At 36.4% G+C, this 16,726-nt stretch overlaps 1 protein-coding gene across 3 annotated transcripts; it reads left to right on the top strand.

Annotated features, from left to right (window-relative positions):
- Positions 1-1,630: 1,630 nt before the first annotated feature.
- Positions 1,631-16,242, top strand: dync1li2 (dynein, cytoplasmic 1, light intermediate chain 2). 3 transcript variants are annotated; one of them, XM_079241334.1, is made up of 13 exons: positions 1,631-1,763; positions 2,513-2,586; positions 3,188-3,304; positions 3,454-3,684; positions 6,947-7,107; positions 8,747-8,840; positions 9,001-9,136; positions 9,344-9,455; positions 9,559-9,618; positions 10,383-10,427; positions 10,512-10,626; positions 11,322-11,450; positions 13,040-16,242. In XM_079241334.1, the coding sequence occupies exons 1-13, from the start codon at positions 1,678-1,680 to the stop codon at positions 13,054-13,056; spliced, it is 1,377 nt and encodes a 458-aa protein (XP_079097460.1). In that variant the 5' UTR covers positions 1,631-1,677; the 3' UTR covers positions 13,057-16,242. The 3 variants fall into 3 exon arrangements, with proteins under 3 accessions (XP_079097460.1, XP_079097459.1, XP_079097458.1); XM_079241333.1 differs by having other exon boundaries at positions 13,035-16,242; XM_079241332.1 differs by lacking the exon at positions 13,040-16,242 and having other exon boundaries at positions 11,322-12,878.
- Positions 16,243-16,726: the final 484 nt, after the last annotated feature.

Raw genomic sequence — 16,726 nt, 5'->3', positions numbered from 1 at the left:
TTTTCTTTCAAAGGCAAAGAACAGGTCAAAATGTCTAGTGTAATTAAAGGCCAAACTAGTCACTGGATGGTTTTCCATTGAAAGCAATGCACTGTATTAACACAGCACTTTATTGGCATGGCAATGTATTGATGCCAGTAAAGTAAATTTTGACCCTGTGTCAATTCAATTACAAAATACTAGGGTGTGGGGTATCTTATTTGCAAGAACTTCATACTTTACAGTAAATGCCTGAGATGAAAATGTGCCTATTTAGGTCATTTAGCCTTTTAGATAACAACTAAGTTTTTTTTTTTTTTTCCTCCCGGTAAAACTTATTACCTAATATCTGACTTTCTAATAGAAATAGTATACATATGTGAATTTTTAACATTAACAGAGCAAATTAAGTCTTTTTCAAAATAAGCTTTTAAAAAGGACCAATAGCATCATCTGCTGGACAGTCTCCTGGATTATTTGATGTAATTTTTGTCTCATAAATTTGATTAATTTCTATTCGGTTCAATTAAATTCAATTTATTTCATCTCATCTCAACTCAACTCAAGTCAGTTCAGTTCAGTGTAGAAGATATGAGCCTACCTGTACACTTTTCATTGTACAATGTACACAAATAAATGCAGAAACAGTTGACCATCAAATTCTCCATAAAAATTCTGTATTGTGTTTTTCATCTGGTGAAAACCTTGTGGCATAGTTTAACACAATCATGTAACATTACGCCCAACCTGACCAATAGAAAATGAAGTCCAGGAACACAGTCAACTGTAAGCTTGAATTCATTCAGCAGAATAAAGCAATCCTGCTGGGCTTCTTCATCTATTTAAATATGCACAGGTGTGCACACTGAAAGTCGCTCCAAATGGTTTATGTAAAAACTATTACTGTACTAACTTCATACAAGTTAAACTGCCTTTTAGTTCTGCATTCACTTTTCCAGTTTCTGTGATTTTATTGCAAATTAATGAATATATCACAAGAAAATTTAGTCAATTAAAATGTGTTAACAGGACACTACAGGGCACCCAATCTGCTTTCTTTTGGAACTGTTTGAAATATATTTAGGTCAATTACAACAATCTGTTTTCATCATCTTCACATTTTATGGTAAAATTAGTTATGGTTTCAAAATGAATTGTAAGAAACAACATTTATGGTTATGTAGCTAAACTTTGACCCACTAAACTGCACACAAACCGGTTACATCAATATAGGGGACAGCAATTTAAAATAAGTAAATTCTTTATCTGTAAAGACATGTTTTACCAAAACTCGGTCTTCTTGTCATTTACTGTGTGAAAAGCTAACAGGCACGAGGTAATAAATTAGATCACTCTGTTATTCGCCATCAGCTGTTTAACTTGCTATGACATCAGTTATTGGGATGACGCCAGAACAGTTGTTTGGTAGTTTGACCTCAAATTTATACAATAAAAAAGTCCATGTGTGAAAAGCATACATATTTGATATATGTAATTATCATTCCAATTCGATAAATGATGACCAACGAAATAAAAATAACTGCAACAAGCATATTATTCAAAGAGAAGCTATAGGTGCGGAGTCCCGACGCGAATTCGCTGTCAATGAATGTAACGCACCCTTGACTACTTGAATGAAGGCGGTGCTAGTGGTGCCCAAGCAGCAGGGCCTTGCCTTTGTGGGTGTAGAAAGAGAAGATGGCTCCCGTTCTGGAGAAACAGCTCCCGGGTGCAGCCGGGTCCGGCGACAATAACAACGAAGACGAAGAAGGACAAAACCTTTGGCAAGTTGTGCTATTCTTTTAATGACTTTTTGTCAGCCGAGGCAGCTGCAGGAAAAGCAGAGACGCCGTAGTTCTGCTTTGTCACTGCCGGTTGTTTCCTATCAAGCACCGCCTGCCCGGCTAGCAGTAACGTTAGCACTAACTGAAGCCGAGCGGTCAGTGTGCTAATGTTACTTATGCTAGCTAGCCAGCTAACTGGTCAACTGCTGACTCCCTTTCGCTACGTTTCATTTAACAAGCCTGGATAATTCATTCCTGTTTTTTATTTTCTTTTAAAGCGTCTAATTTTGGGGTCAGCAAGGTTTTAAGTAGTAGTTCATAATACTAAAAGCTTTGGCAGTTCATGTAGACACAAGAGCTAAACATTAGGTAGCTTCTATGGGGGTTACTTTAAGCTAACAGGAAGATACAAAAAAATGATTTTTAAATACATTTCATAAAGTATGTCAACTGGGATCTCGCTATTAAGAAAGTCTTAACTTGGCAGATTATATCAATTCAGATGATCATAATCTTTCAAATAAAAACTGGACCGTTGTTGAATGATCATTTCCTGTTTTTGTATGTGTTGTCGTGGGCTCATCTCTGGGCTAGTTTGAGGAATATTGCCATCAGTAGAATATGCAGCTTGAAACGTTTCCACAGCAACTTCAGTTCAAGGATTGGGAGCTGCAATGGATGCCTCTTAACTACCAATCTGACTTCCATAGATCAGATGCCTATTGCTTATGTTGTGTTATTTCTTATAGGTCTTCAATACTGAGTGAAGTTTCAACTAGATCGAGTTCAAAGTTGCCATCAGGAAAAAACATCTTGGTATTTGGTGAGTATTTGTTGGCTTCTTACATCTGTAAAACTGCTTCTGGGGTGTATTTGTGATAATTCTCCCCGAAGAGAGAGGATGGCATACTTTAAGACCATTCTGAGCTGTCAAAATCGAATGTCTGCACATGTGATACTTTCTAATGTTTATTGTCAATGTAATATTGGCTTCTTAACCTCAAACCTTTGCTATCAAAGCTTGATAAACAAATTAGTCCTCAGAAGTAATTTTGATTGGGTCATAATATTTTGGATAAGCTTTTTTAAACTGTAAGAATCTATGCTTTTTATTAATCAGGAACATGTGAATGAGATATTGTAGTCCTCTCTGCACTTGATATGTTTGGTTGCTTTTAAATTTTTATGGGAATGATCACTTAAATTTAAAGCCTTCTAGCAGATATTGTTCTGAACCTTGCCTTGAAAACACAACTTTTACCATTTTGTTCTTGGTCATTTGAGAAACTCAAGAACTAATATTATAGGTATTTGTTTTATGTAAATCCAGTTTTCTTTATTTAGCATTATAAATTGGCTATGAATATATTTTGGGTTGAAATGCCATGACTACTTCAGAATGACACGCTATAAATGTCCTGCAGGTGAGGATGGATCAGGAAAAACAACACTCATGGCCAAACTTCAAGGAGCTGAACACAACAAGAAGGGAAGGGGACTGGAGTATCTTTACTTAAATGTCCATGATGAAGACCGAGATGGTGAGTTTGCCTGCTGCAACAGCTTTCTAAAAGGAAAAAAAAAAAACAAAACTGTAATTTGCAGCTACATTTTCTACATTGTTTTTTCTTCTGTTCTTTTTTTGTTGTTTTTATTTGTTTGTGTGTTTTTTCTTTTTGTTGCAATGTAGACCTTACCCGCTGCAATGTCTGGATCCTGGATGGAGACTTATACCACAAAGGCCTTCTTAAGTTTGCTGTCACAGCTAAGTCACTACCTGACTGCCTAGCTGTGTTTGTTGCGGACATGTCACGGCCGTGGACCATTATGGAGTCATTGCAGAAGTGGGCAAGTGTGCTTCGTGATCACGTGGACAAGCTCAAAATTTCCCCAGAGGACATGAGAGAAATGGAACAGAGGAGTAAGTAATAATTCACTTTGCCTGTTTTTGAACAAGTCAGTAGTGGTGAAATTAACATTCACCTAAAAGATCATAGCTTATATACATGTGGACAACGGACAAGCCTTTCTTTTTGAAACTGAAGCGCTTGTGTAAGTCTGTTTTCTGTTGTGCTTAACTCGTTAAACTTTACATACAGTACCAGTCAAATCTTATGAGACACTTAAGTCAAAAAGGAACATGTGTCCAGACTGGTAGTGTACATACATGGTGTTCACTGCTCTGTCGGGAGATGGCTTAAATAAACTGCCAACACTAAAGATGCCTGAAGCATCCCATGGTGGAAGCAATGTGAGTCTTACATAATGAAACCAAGGCTCCTTGCTGACTGGCTACTGGGGGAAATAGAAGAGCTTGGTTAGTGCACAGTATAGAAGGCAAGCACTGTACAACATTACACATTGTCATGGAGGTCATCATCAGAGAGGCCCATGATCCTCAGCTGTGTGTACTGGCTGGAGGCAAGTTCTGCAGATCAATGAGTGTGATGCACTCAGATGTTTTTCCGTTAATATTAGAACATAGTCATCTCTTGCTTATGAACTGATCTTTTGTGTTTGGAAACATATTTGCTTTTCAAACTGCTTAGTTCAGCCTGCAGGGTCTTTTTTTTTTTTTTTTTAAATGATTCCTCTATTCTCCCCAAGTTGCTGTTATTGCTCTTAGATCTGAAAACATTTTTGCAGAGGCTACTTTTTAAGTTAATTTGATAAGTTCATATAATAAGTTAATTTATATGTTTAGAAAGGTTCTCAACATATTCTAAATGAGCATTGTTGGCAAGAAGTGGTTCATATTTTAACCTGGATTTATTGATCTCATTGTCTCTTGTAGACATGTTGGTAGCCATTTTTTTCACATAACCTGCACAATTCAGCTGGAAAACTAAACTTTGGATTTTACCTAAGGCCAGTTGTAAATTAAAAATTGTAATCATCGTGTTTATGTGTACATAAAGTCTGATCTCCAGGGTCAAACTTTAAGCTTAATTGAGGCATGTCAGCCAGATTGAGCACCTTTCAGAATGTCTACTACAATATCTATAGCACAATGATTTGACTTGGATTACATAGTGTTTGAGTGAAAGAAGACAGTCTAGCTGTGTGTCTGTGTGAATGGCTTTTGTCCAGGAAGTCTTGCAGGCGTCTTGCATCATGGTTTCCTCCCTTCCAATAAGAGCGCTGTAGAACGCAAAGGAAGCAAACTCAATTGGTCTGAATTCAGTCAGTGGGCCGGACATTCTGTCTGCTGCATGCTGGAACTAAAAGTAGGTTGGGTGTCTGAAGTCGACTTTAGTCAAATTACAGGATCAACATACTGCTGCTATAAAGAGAAATATTTAACTGACTTCTTCATAGTGACGATACAGGGATTATTTTGGCAGTTTTAAGCTAGCATTATTTAATAGCCAACTGTTTGACTTCTGTTGAATCAGCAAGTAGATTAAAGTTGCTCTTTTGACCTATAGCTGGTCTGAAAAGATTCTTTTAATAACGGTTTGAGTTGGGCTTTAACTATTTCCTAACATTTATCATATTTTTACATGAAATATTTGAGGTACAGTTTCAGTAGTTGAGTATATTATATTTGAAGAAGGGTCAACACTGATGCCTTTTGGCCTCACCCTTGTTTATAGAACAGATAAGTAGGTCTTGATAGACTTTGCCCTATCTGGTGTTGTCACTTTCCAAATCCAAACTCTGTTGTCAGATTTAGGTGTTCATACACTACAAACATTAAAGCATCTATACTAGCTGCTCTGATAACTGACACGGCTCCCAGCTTCCTCAGACACTGCTACAGTGTAAACGTCACACCATTATGAAAGTCACACATACATTTTGGGGGTTTCTTGCCCTTGCTACTTCTTTTTTCCCCTTCCTTCTTTTTTCTTGACTCATGAAAAAAAAGAAATTTACATGCATGTATTAAATTAGGTGAATGCTGTTTTTATTTACTTCCTAACTGGACTGGATTCTTGTTTTTGATTTTGTTCAATAAGACTTTCTTGTTTTCCAAATGAAGGTCCAGCATGAGCAAGAAAGAACTACATGACTTCTCACTATTAAAACAACCTCAAACACCTAACATGCAGACCTATCAACATGAGTCTGTTTTTTTGCAGACAGTGTTAAATATTGTATTCTTTTCTGTAAAATACATTCTTTAACATTTTTATGCATGTTTGCAGAATTTGTGTAACCCTGTATTCTATGACGGATTCTCTTTTAGCTGAAGTTTTACACCAGTTCTAGCCCTGTGTACAAAATTCCTTATTTGAAAGTAAAGGGTTTGACTTAAATTGAGAAGCCAATCTGGTTTTGTGGGCTTTCTCCAAATGCATTCTTAATGCTCCTGAGGAAGTAGGCCAATGCTTCCTGCTTCTAACCTCCCACCCCCAACTTTCCACAGCAGCTTTGAAAACAGCAGGACAGCTGGGCCAGCACTACAAGAGAGTTAGGAATGCAATTTATTTATCTTTTTTCCCCACCTTTTCACCTAAAACTCATTACTTAACTGTGGAAGTGTAGCGTAGTTCTATTTGCTCTCTTTGGTTCTACATTAAATATGTCAGTGACTTGGAAGTCAGCTGGAAGAAGCTGCTTATTTCAGTGTATGAATTAAAACTGCTTCTGCAGGGTTATGGGATGTTTCATCAGTCGGGGACCAGATGGGACACAGTTTGAGACTACACCCAGTTAAAATGTACTGTTTTTTTAATTTATTTATTTATTTTTATTTTTTAGTACTGCATGCAGTCGTTAAATACTGTAGGCGGCTCAGAGGACTCGGCAAAGAGGATATCCAAGTCAAAAGTGACTGCTGTACAGAGGACATATAAGCTGTGATTTGTTAGACATGTTCTGTTATATAATTTAGATCTGTCTGGCAGGTTTCTAAAGTATTTGGGAAAATATACCAGCTTTATTAAAGTTTTTATGAAAACTATTTACCTGTTCTTATTTGTGCTTCTGTAAACCAAACAAACCACATGTCATTTTTTTTTATAGTCAGTAAAGAATATGACCTAAAATAGGAATATAACCTACAATTGCCAGAAAAAATTACAAAAAATCCTTTAAACTGTTCCACTAAACATGACTTTTAATCATAAAAATTTGAAGATAACATTGATTTCAAAGGAAAATGGAAAAATATTCAGTTTTGTCTGGTCTTTTTTTAACTGCACTCTCTAATTTTACCCCCACTCCCTCCCATCCAGTGGTAAAAGCTTTCCAAGAGTACGCAGAACCAGAGGATGCCACTCCATCCTCACCACGACGAGCCTTGACATCGGGGGAAGACGAGGCCATCGTTCTACCGCTTGGAGACAACGTACTCACACACAACCTGGGCATTCCAGTGCTAATAGTTTGCACAAAGGTAAATAACTTTAAAGTACAACAGGTCGTTTTTGATGGCTTTTACCAGTCTGACAAAGCCGTTTCTGTTGTGTGACCAATTCTGTCTTTTTAACAAAAACACCAAAAAGGGGAAGTGACGTAAAGAAAGAAGCATAAAAATTCCAAGTTTATGGAGCTGTATTATAGGATTTTATTTTCTTTCATACATTGTTGCACATTATAATTTGCACTTTTCAAGTGGATATATTACTGGCAGTAAAGTTACATCTACATGGGGGTTCAGATTGTAATTCTTTGCTTCAAATTTCATAATAAAATGATTGGACCTACCTCTTTTTAGTTTATCAACTTTTACAGAACCTCTTATTTATTTCACGTTTTCATAATCTCCACTTTACAACAAATCTTTAGTCAAAACCTTTTTAGTCAAGCAGAGAAAGATTTCATGAAGACACTGGCAGCTGCTCTTGTTGGTTTTAACTGATCTGATTTGTCCCTGTGGCAAGCCCATTTAGGTTTGTACCATCCAGCTGATGTTTTAATGTAACTCAACGCTTCATGAGGCAGTATGTTCTGAAAAAAATGTTGGATTTATATTTGCTATTTAACCTCCCAGGCAAAACCTAGTGCTGAAAAGTCATCAACAGTGTCACATGCTATCTGTGACTAGAGAACGGAGAATGCATCTTTTTTATTATTGATTTTGTCTGTCTTGTCATAGGAAGAATGGCTCTGCACTGCAGAACCTCCAAATAGTCCCTGCCAGGTACACAGAAACAGCCAGAAAACATTTAAAAAAAAAAAAAAAAAAAAACTTAAATCAATTGCAACCACAAATCAAAATAAGATGGAAGAATTTGCAAAATTGTATGATTCTGTGAATCTGGCAAGTTTTTCTAGTCACAGACAGTGCAAATTACTTCAAATAAATATTTCATGCTTTTTCTGCCAACCTACTTTTATTTGTTAATCTTTTCATTAACAAATAAAAAGAAATAGGATGTAGTAATGAAAAAAAAAATTAATTACATGATTTCAGTCACTCGTTATCAGTACGTGATTTCTGTTATTTGGAACAAAAGCAGCGCCATTAAAGTATGAGTCTTTGAGGAAACAAACTGGGCAGAAGATGTCCAGCTTGTCAGCAAATCTGTGAAAAAGTATTTATGAGCCTCTGTTTGACCTCTGTGATCTTTGATTTCTTAGAAAATCTATCAAGAACTGCCGTTCTTCAATAGCTGTTGTAACCACATTGGCAAAGGATTACTGTGGTAAACCTGTGCCAAGCAGTACAATATAAACAGTATAATGTAGAAAAGTTAATTGTGCAGAGACAGAAACATATACTGTCTTCAATATGATGTCTTTTCCAGAAACATTCATTCATTTTAACAGGATGATACAAACCCACATTCTACACAGATTACAAAAGCATGCCTATGGGAGAAGAGAAAATGGTACAAACAGTACCACCTGTGGCCCTTAACTTTCCCAAGTAGAGAATATGTGGAGAACTTTTAACACCAAAATGCAACAATCATTTTGAGTATAAATGCCTTCAAGTGTTGGTGTATTCATGTACTTTTGGCTCTCTAAGATGTTGTATTGTCTGTTTTACAAAATAACTTTTTTCATCTCTTTAACTGTGATTCCTGTAGTGTGATGCTGTCAGTGTACTAGAGAAGGAGCATGACTTCAGAGAAGAGCACTTTGATTTCATTCAGTCCTACATCAGGCGATTTTGCTTACAATGTATCCTTTTTAATATGTTGTTTTGTCATTTAATAAGAAACATAAAATGTTTAAACAGACCTATTTAACAGGTATTGCTTGTAATTGAGCACTTCTCCCCCATGGCTGTGTTTGCCCTCTGTGACATTAAACCAATTACTTCCTTAACTAACTACAACAGATGGAGCTGGCCTGATCTATACTTCAGTTAAAGAAGAGAAAAACTTGGATCTGCTATACAAATATATTGTACACAAGATGTATGACTTTCAGTTTGTCACACCTGCCTTGGTGGTGGAGAAGGATGCAGTGTTCATGTAAGTAAATCTAAATAAGGGCTTTTTTTTTTTCATTCATGGCTACTCCGAAATGTAAATATTAATCTTGTTTTTGTGCCAAGTCATATTCTAATCTCAAATTTCCTTAAGTAATTCCAGGTTTTACTTTGATAAAATGTTAAAAATATTCTACAACAACATGCAGCACTTAAACTGCACTTGAACAGTTGTCTCCATCCTCTTCAGTCCATCAGGATGGGATAATGAGAAGAAAATTGGGATTTTGCATGAAAATCTCACAACGATCAGACCAGAAGACCCATTTGAAGATTTTGTCACAAAGCCACCAGTACGAAAGGTAAATACTTAAGAACACAGTTACGTTAAGACAACACAGTTACGTTTACAATGCAACATTAAAGCAGTGCTATTCACACTTGAAATTATTTGCTTCTCATCAGCTGGTTCATGACAAAGAGATAAATGCTGAGGATGAGCAGGTTTTCCTGATGAAGCAGCAGGTAAATGTCAGCCACTCACCAGATTTTAGTCTTCATTTTTTACTCTAAAACAAACCGAATTGTCATTACCTGATCAAACTACATAGTGTTAAAAAGAAGATTGTAAGGTAATTGTTGCTATTGGAAGCAAATAGAGAATATGAAAATTAATTATATTGTTTCATGCTGGGATTAGAGGGGGGGTGGGGTGTAACTGAATGCCACTTCATAAAGCAAATTCTGCTAAATCAGAATTTATTCTGACAGTGGTGAAAAAATGAAGGTATGATAAATACTTTGACATTTTATAGGCACATCCTAAAGTTTGAGTGTTTAAAACTCTATCCTGAAGTTAAAATTCGGTGTGTGGATGCAAAAGACAAATTCAGAGGCAAAATCCCAACTTTACATTCTATATGAAATTGTCAGGTAGGCATTGTTTCTTTAAATCCCTGTTACATGTTTAGTTTGTTACATTCTATTCAAATCATTTCAAGAACATTAATAACATTACCTCTACTATTTTTTATGGGCAAATGAACTGTGAAGTGGGGTTTAAAACAGGTTTCTTTCTTCAAAGTTTAATTCCTTTTTTAATACAGACTTATAGCCAGTTTCCCTCCCACATCTTACAAGCAACATGCAGTCATTAACAAGATTTTGTTAAGGTGTTAGGTCTAAAAAATGTAAAACTAAAGAGATCAAAGAAGCCTGTTTCTGAAAGAGACTTTTTTTTTTCTTTCTTTTTTTTAAAAATGTTTTTCTTTCTTTTCTGTTTTTGGCAGTCTTTGTTAGCAAAGCAGCCAGCAACGCCAACAAGAGGAGCAACAGTAAGTGTTCCAATGTCTCTTCAGTGTAAGAACCCCCCACCTCTTCTTCCTTTTCACAAACTAAACTGTACATGTGTGTTTCAGGAGTCCCCTGGACGGACAACCTCTGGGTCTCCAAGGCCTGCAGGTCGTGCTGGCCAACCAACCATCACCAGCTCACCAATGGCTGCTGTCAAAAAGCCTGACCCCAACATGAAAGGTTAGGAGTATTTTTTTCACATCTTATTGTTTTGAAGTTTTGTCCCAAACAAATACGATGTAACATTAGTGTCTGATTATAGATTAGATTCCTGTACGTTTTTATTTATGTTAAATTGTTAGGAAATTGCTTTAACATGGTTTCCCTAAATTGGCAGTGTACTGCCTCCAAGTGGTCACATGAAAACTTTTAATTCAAAGGTGTCCTGTTTGTTGGATATTTTTTATGATTAAATATAGGCAGGGCACAAACAGAGCACTTAAAAACAGACATGGAAATGTTCATCCTTCTTTACTGTGTAATTTGTCATTTTACGTGGGTTTTGGAGTTAGACTATCATAGTTTTTATTTTTGATGTCCAATAATGTTGTGAAAGTAGATCTGATCTCAGAAGGAATAGTCTCCTTGCAGGAATTTTTCATTCTTGCTGAAGATCCATTTGTAGATTGTCCATTTATTCATTTCAGAAAGAAATCATTATCAGACAGATGCAACATACAAATCTATAAATGTGAAAGGAAGTCAGTGAAGCTATGCAGAGGCGCCAATTTGGAATTATAGATGGGTATTAAGATCTTAAACAGTTTTATTCATCATTAACTTTGATTTTGAGAAAATAACTTATAAAAGAGTCAATAAATATAATCCCGTACAAAAAATATAATATTTTATTGATGTATATTATTTTTCCACAGCTGCGGCTGCAAATGAGGGAGTGCTGGCCAACTTCTTCAACAGTCTGTTGAGTAAAAAGACCGGGGCCCCTGGAAGCCCAGGATCAGGAGCAGTTGGGGCTGGAGTCCAAGGGTCCGCCAAGAAAACAGGTACAACCCACACAGCACTGAGCCTCTGTCCTTTTTCTTTTTGTTGTTGTGTTAACCTTTTTTTATTGCAGGTCAGCGGTTTAATGCAGATACAAATAACATTAACACCTGACCAAAATTAGGACTGCATTCCCTTTCTAAATGTTCTCAAACCTGGATGATATTGAAAGAAGTTTTTTGTTGATGTTGTTTTTCTCTGATTTTCTGTTTATATATGTGCCTGTGAGTAATTAAAATAGTTTAGGTAGCAAATTTGTACACTTGCATCAATGTGACATAAGGAAGTTCTATAGCAAATGGATCCACACAGGTGTTTTGAGAGTAAATGGTTAAAAATGTAAATGGGAGACAACAACCTTATATTAATGAGCCTGTTGTGAACCAAAGATACCAGGTAGAGTGTGAGTATTGTGTGGAGTAGTTGTATAAGGAAAATCAGTGCAGAACTAAGCAATACCTACGCTCTGTTTTGTCTTTAGACATCAGAAATGAACAAAACGACAGCAGATAGTTGGATTATGCAGTTTGGCCATAAAAACAAGTTACTGTTTTTGTCAGGGTTGATTTCAGCTTAAATTTACATAAAGTTGATCGTGTGTCTGTGTTGGCAAAAGGACAAAAAACAAAAAGATATTCAAATCTTAGTTTTTTCAAATGCCTTGTTGCTTTTTGCAAAACCGTGTTGTCGTCTCATGCTTTACCGTCATTTAAGAGCAGTCATAATTTAGTTACATATTTATCACATTAGTTAGCCTGTTGCTCTTTAATTTTACTTTCTGGGTCTGCTGACTCAGTGAAACATTTCAATTTTTCATTTTGGGTGAGAGTTTTGCTCAGAAATTGCTGATGGTTGGTGACAGCACTAGGATTTCAGCCATGTCCTGTCATTAAGGAAGAAGGAAAGCTAAAGCTAGCAGAAGAAAGCAAACTGTGCCAAATGGAAACTTGGGAACATTTTGCTGTCTGGAGTTTTATCTCTACAGTCTGGTTAAGAACGTTAAAGCAAGGGGGAAAGAAAATGTGTCTTCTTTGACTGAACATCTTACAGATGAAGCAACTTTTGACAGGCCTGTATATACTGAACGCACACGCATGTAAACAGTCTCACACCATTTCATATCCCACCGCTCTGTTGCTCAAGTTTTTTTTATTTTATTTTATTTTTTTTATTTTTAATCCATTATTGGCATCAGCAGTTCATATTTTCATCTTTAACCTATTTGCTTTTCATTTTGTTATAACTGATATAACAAAATCAAATGCTGCAATGTCTGGATGCACCCGGCTGAAGAAGTTGTTGCATAACTCATCTCTGCTTGAGACCACTGACATGTACCTTTCGTTTCAGCACTTAGCACTGTGAATATCTCTGACCAAGTTGAAAGAATAATGCATGCGTACATGTTGTTTTATCTAATGAGTTTTGCATGTGTCAGCCTCAGAAGCAAACTGCCAATAACCAGCATGGGAGCGCATCACCATCCAAACTCCTGTCATCTGCTTGCTGGCCACAAAAATCTGTTATTATCACACACAGAAGCTACAGGAGATTACTTTTGGGCTTTGTCTCCTCTCTTTTTCAAGGGCAGAAGCCGGGTTTGACTGACGTCCAGGCTGAGTTGGACAGGATGACTCGCAAGCAAGACTCAATGGTTTCAGCTAACAACATACAGCAGACAGAGAACGAAGCGTGAAGGCAACAAAAACAGCTGCATCGTCCTCTGTGTTAATACTCTGGAAATATATATATATATATGTACATGTGAGCATAAAAAAGACCAAATTCCCAACACTTTTATCAGTCAGCACAGTGGTTTCACTGAACGAGTTTCTGATGCTATCGGATGTTTTCGGTAAGGTGCGTAGAGATAACAGACATGGAGGTGTTAATGAGATGTGTGTATTTCTGTCTTCTCTTCCACTGTAAATGTTATTTTCTGAGAGATGTCAGTTTATGGAAATGTGTGCACACTCCCTGACAGTCGGCCTGATGCGCTGAACTGCAGGCCCCCCGTTTCTGGGGTAAAACACTCTCCTCGTGGATTTCAGGAGTTGTTACATACTGGTCCTGTAGCCTCTGCTTCAGCTCATCTCATGGAAGGAATTTGGTTGTAATTGGAAAGGTATTTAAACATTTAAATATTGAGATGATACTTGTGTATTTATACAAAGGTCCTCCTTTTATTTTGTGCACCATTTCTTGGTTTAAGGAAACATTTATCTGTATCACGTAACATGTTAAAAAGCCTCTGACATCATGACACTAATATGACATGTCCAGATCGCTGATAGCATATCATTGCCCTAGTCATCTCGAAGGATTATGTAAATATAAATGCAAAAAAGAAAAAAAAAAACTATTCAGGTTAACTTGATTTTGTATGAAACGCATAACTGTCCAAATAGTGAAAAGGACTTCTTTGCTAAATGAGACTAGTTGGGATTTGACAGGCTTAGAGGCTGCATGTGAATTGCTTCTTTAGCTACACGTGTACATTTAGGGAGGAGGTTGGGCAGCATCTTTTCTACTATAACTCCTAAGTGCCTCGTACAGGTTAGCTGTTTGTGTCATAGTAGAGGTGCTTGTCTACACTAGAGGAAATGCACTGTAGCACTGCCGCTTAAAAGGTTTTTTGTTCACTTCTCGTCATCCAAATAATTTATTTTATTTTGCATTTTTGTTAATGTACAACAAGCCTGTGGTCTGTCTTTCAGAAATGAGATTTCTGTGGCCCAGTTAATAGGGTTTAATGGATTGAATGCCTTCATAGAAACTGTGCTGATATAGATTTAAAAAAAAAAAAAGTTGGAGCGCTTTTGTCCCCTAGACTAATGGGTTGAAACCACTCATTTGCAGCCAAAATACACACAATTCTTTGCTGTGGTTTGAACAAAACAAGTAATTATATCCTGCAGTGTTCAACAGCACTTTTCCTCCTTCAGTTTCCTGTTTTTATCAACACTGTACTTCGCATGTCAGTTAAAACATTCCCAGTTTCTACGTGAAGTAGCTGTAGAAACATCCCAGTAGAGGAACCCTTTGTCCAGTCAGGTCTCTTTTTTGCTTTAGTGCCCTATTAAAATGACAACCTTGCCTTCAATGTACAGCTTACAGTTTGTCACACTAGGTGCCCTGCCTTCACAGGAATGCTCCTAATTTGTGTCTTTAAGGGGTTGCTTGAATGTCTTATGTAATTTCTGTTTTGTTTTAATTACAAAGGTTATACTGTACCATATCAAATAATCTGTTAGGTTTTTATTTTGACATCATAACCGGGATTAATTTAGTGTAAACTTTCAATGTTAACTCCATATAAAAAGGCCCTACTTAATCCTATGGATACGTTGTAGAGTGGCTTTTACAGATTTGATGGCAAGTGTGAAGAAAGCAGCTTTTTGCTATTTAAATAATAGCAAAAAATAAACGTGTGAATTGGAACACTGAACCAAAGATGCATATTAGTCACTATTTTCTGCATTTGTATTTTTAGTCTTCCATAAGATTAACCTGTGGCCATTTTCTTTATCCTGCTCTTGCATGGAGTTCCTGCATTCCACACATCAGACCTGCCTATAAACTGTAATGACACCCTATAAACTTTTAGAAAAGGCTTTATCTGGCCAAATATGTCTGTACTTTCTACAGAATGAAGAAAATACTATGACAAACTTCTTGCATTTAAAAAACTGGTAAAGAAAAGCATTGCCTAAAGGTTGTAAAAACTTTTTCTGTAAGCAAAAACAAGACCTTGTTGGTGTATAATCTGCTTTATGCATCATCAGATAATGCTACTTACTGTTATTTTGTACTTAGATCAAAATTAAGCTCTTAATATTTTGTAGTTTTTGTTTTTTGATTGGGTGGAATGTGCACCTGAAGGTCTGTCAAAGTGGACGAAGCACAATTTAAGAGCAACCACAAGCAGAAATGCCACATGTTGAAGCAAGCACTTTTCCTTGGACACTCTGTTCCATTTTGCTACAGTTAAAGATACAGGTTTATTTTGCCTTACCTTTTTTAAAACATGTAATAATGGAAGGAAATCAAATTTTAAAAAAAAGTATCTATATTAGCCACGGTTGTTATGAAAGACACCCCTGGGTGGTTAACTATGGATAAACCCATTTCTGTTAGTGACATATATATGTAAGTGTTCTAGTAATCACTTTTCCTCCGGATGTTATGGGACATTTTGAAGTAGGTAAAAAAAAATATATATACATAATTTTTTTTTTCTATTTAACTATGAGCTGCCCCCCTTGTTTGTGTAGACATTCAAACAAAGCATCTCTTTATGACGTTATGGTTTTGGTCTCTAAATTTGATTTAAAATTATTTTAAATGTCCCCCTCTGGTGTGTGTTGGATAGGTTGCCCACATTTGTTAAATTAGGCATTTATCTTGAGTGGAATGAAGTGCCCTCATGCTGCTTGGTGTGTGCACTTGCTCATTTTAGAGATTGGATGTTTTTCCTCTTCATTGATAACTTTGTTCTTAAATATTAATTGAAAGCAACTGCCTCTTTACACCTTATCTGAAATGCCTTCAACCACTATTGACGGTCTTCACCTATCTCAGACTTTAAGCTTCTGCTTCCAGTCTTTTTGTATTCAGGATATCAATACATTTTAAGCACATGGCTGGCTGCATTTTTGTGTCCTGGATTAATTAAGAAATGTGATTGTATGTTTTTAACACATTTCTGTAACCTCTAAGCTGCCATGTGGATTCAAGCTTCTTATGCCGACAAAGATAAGGAAAATGTCTTTCAGACCCCTGGCTTCAATAAAACCAAGAATCCAAACTTTGTGGATATTGTTTTTTCTGTCCATTCATTCATTTAATAAAGATCTAAATTAAAAGTCGAAATATTAAGGTAGTCTCCTACATACAACTAGTTAAATGAAACTAGTTACAAGACTTGTAACTAGTTTCATTTAATATTGGAAAAACACTGACCTAAGATAATAGTTAAAATCATCTGAACTTGTCTTTCAAATAGTCATGCTTGATTTAAATACTGCTGTGTTCAAATGTTGATGTTCCTCAGCGTATGTTTCCCACAGGCGTCCCTGTTGAAATCTTTAGAAATAAATAATAGATTTAGGTGCATGATTACTGGGCGTCTGACTCCTACAGCATCTCGTCTCATCCGTCACCGTGACAACCTTTAATATCACTAATGACCACAAGAGGGCACCTATGAACAGGTAAGCCCAGTTCACTGACAAAGCTAAGCAAAATCCTGAATTTGAGAGATTTTACTTATCTTTGG

This window comes from Telmatherina bonti, assembly GCF_933228915.1.
Source record: "Telmatherina bonti genome assembly, chromosome: 1".
NCBI classification, from domain to species: domain Eukaryota; kingdom Metazoa; phylum Chordata; class Actinopteri; order Atheriniformes; family Telmatherinidae; genus Telmatherina; species Telmatherina bonti.
Note: the sequence above shows the minus strand (reverse complement) of the source record. Positions and strands in the feature narration are given on the sequence as shown.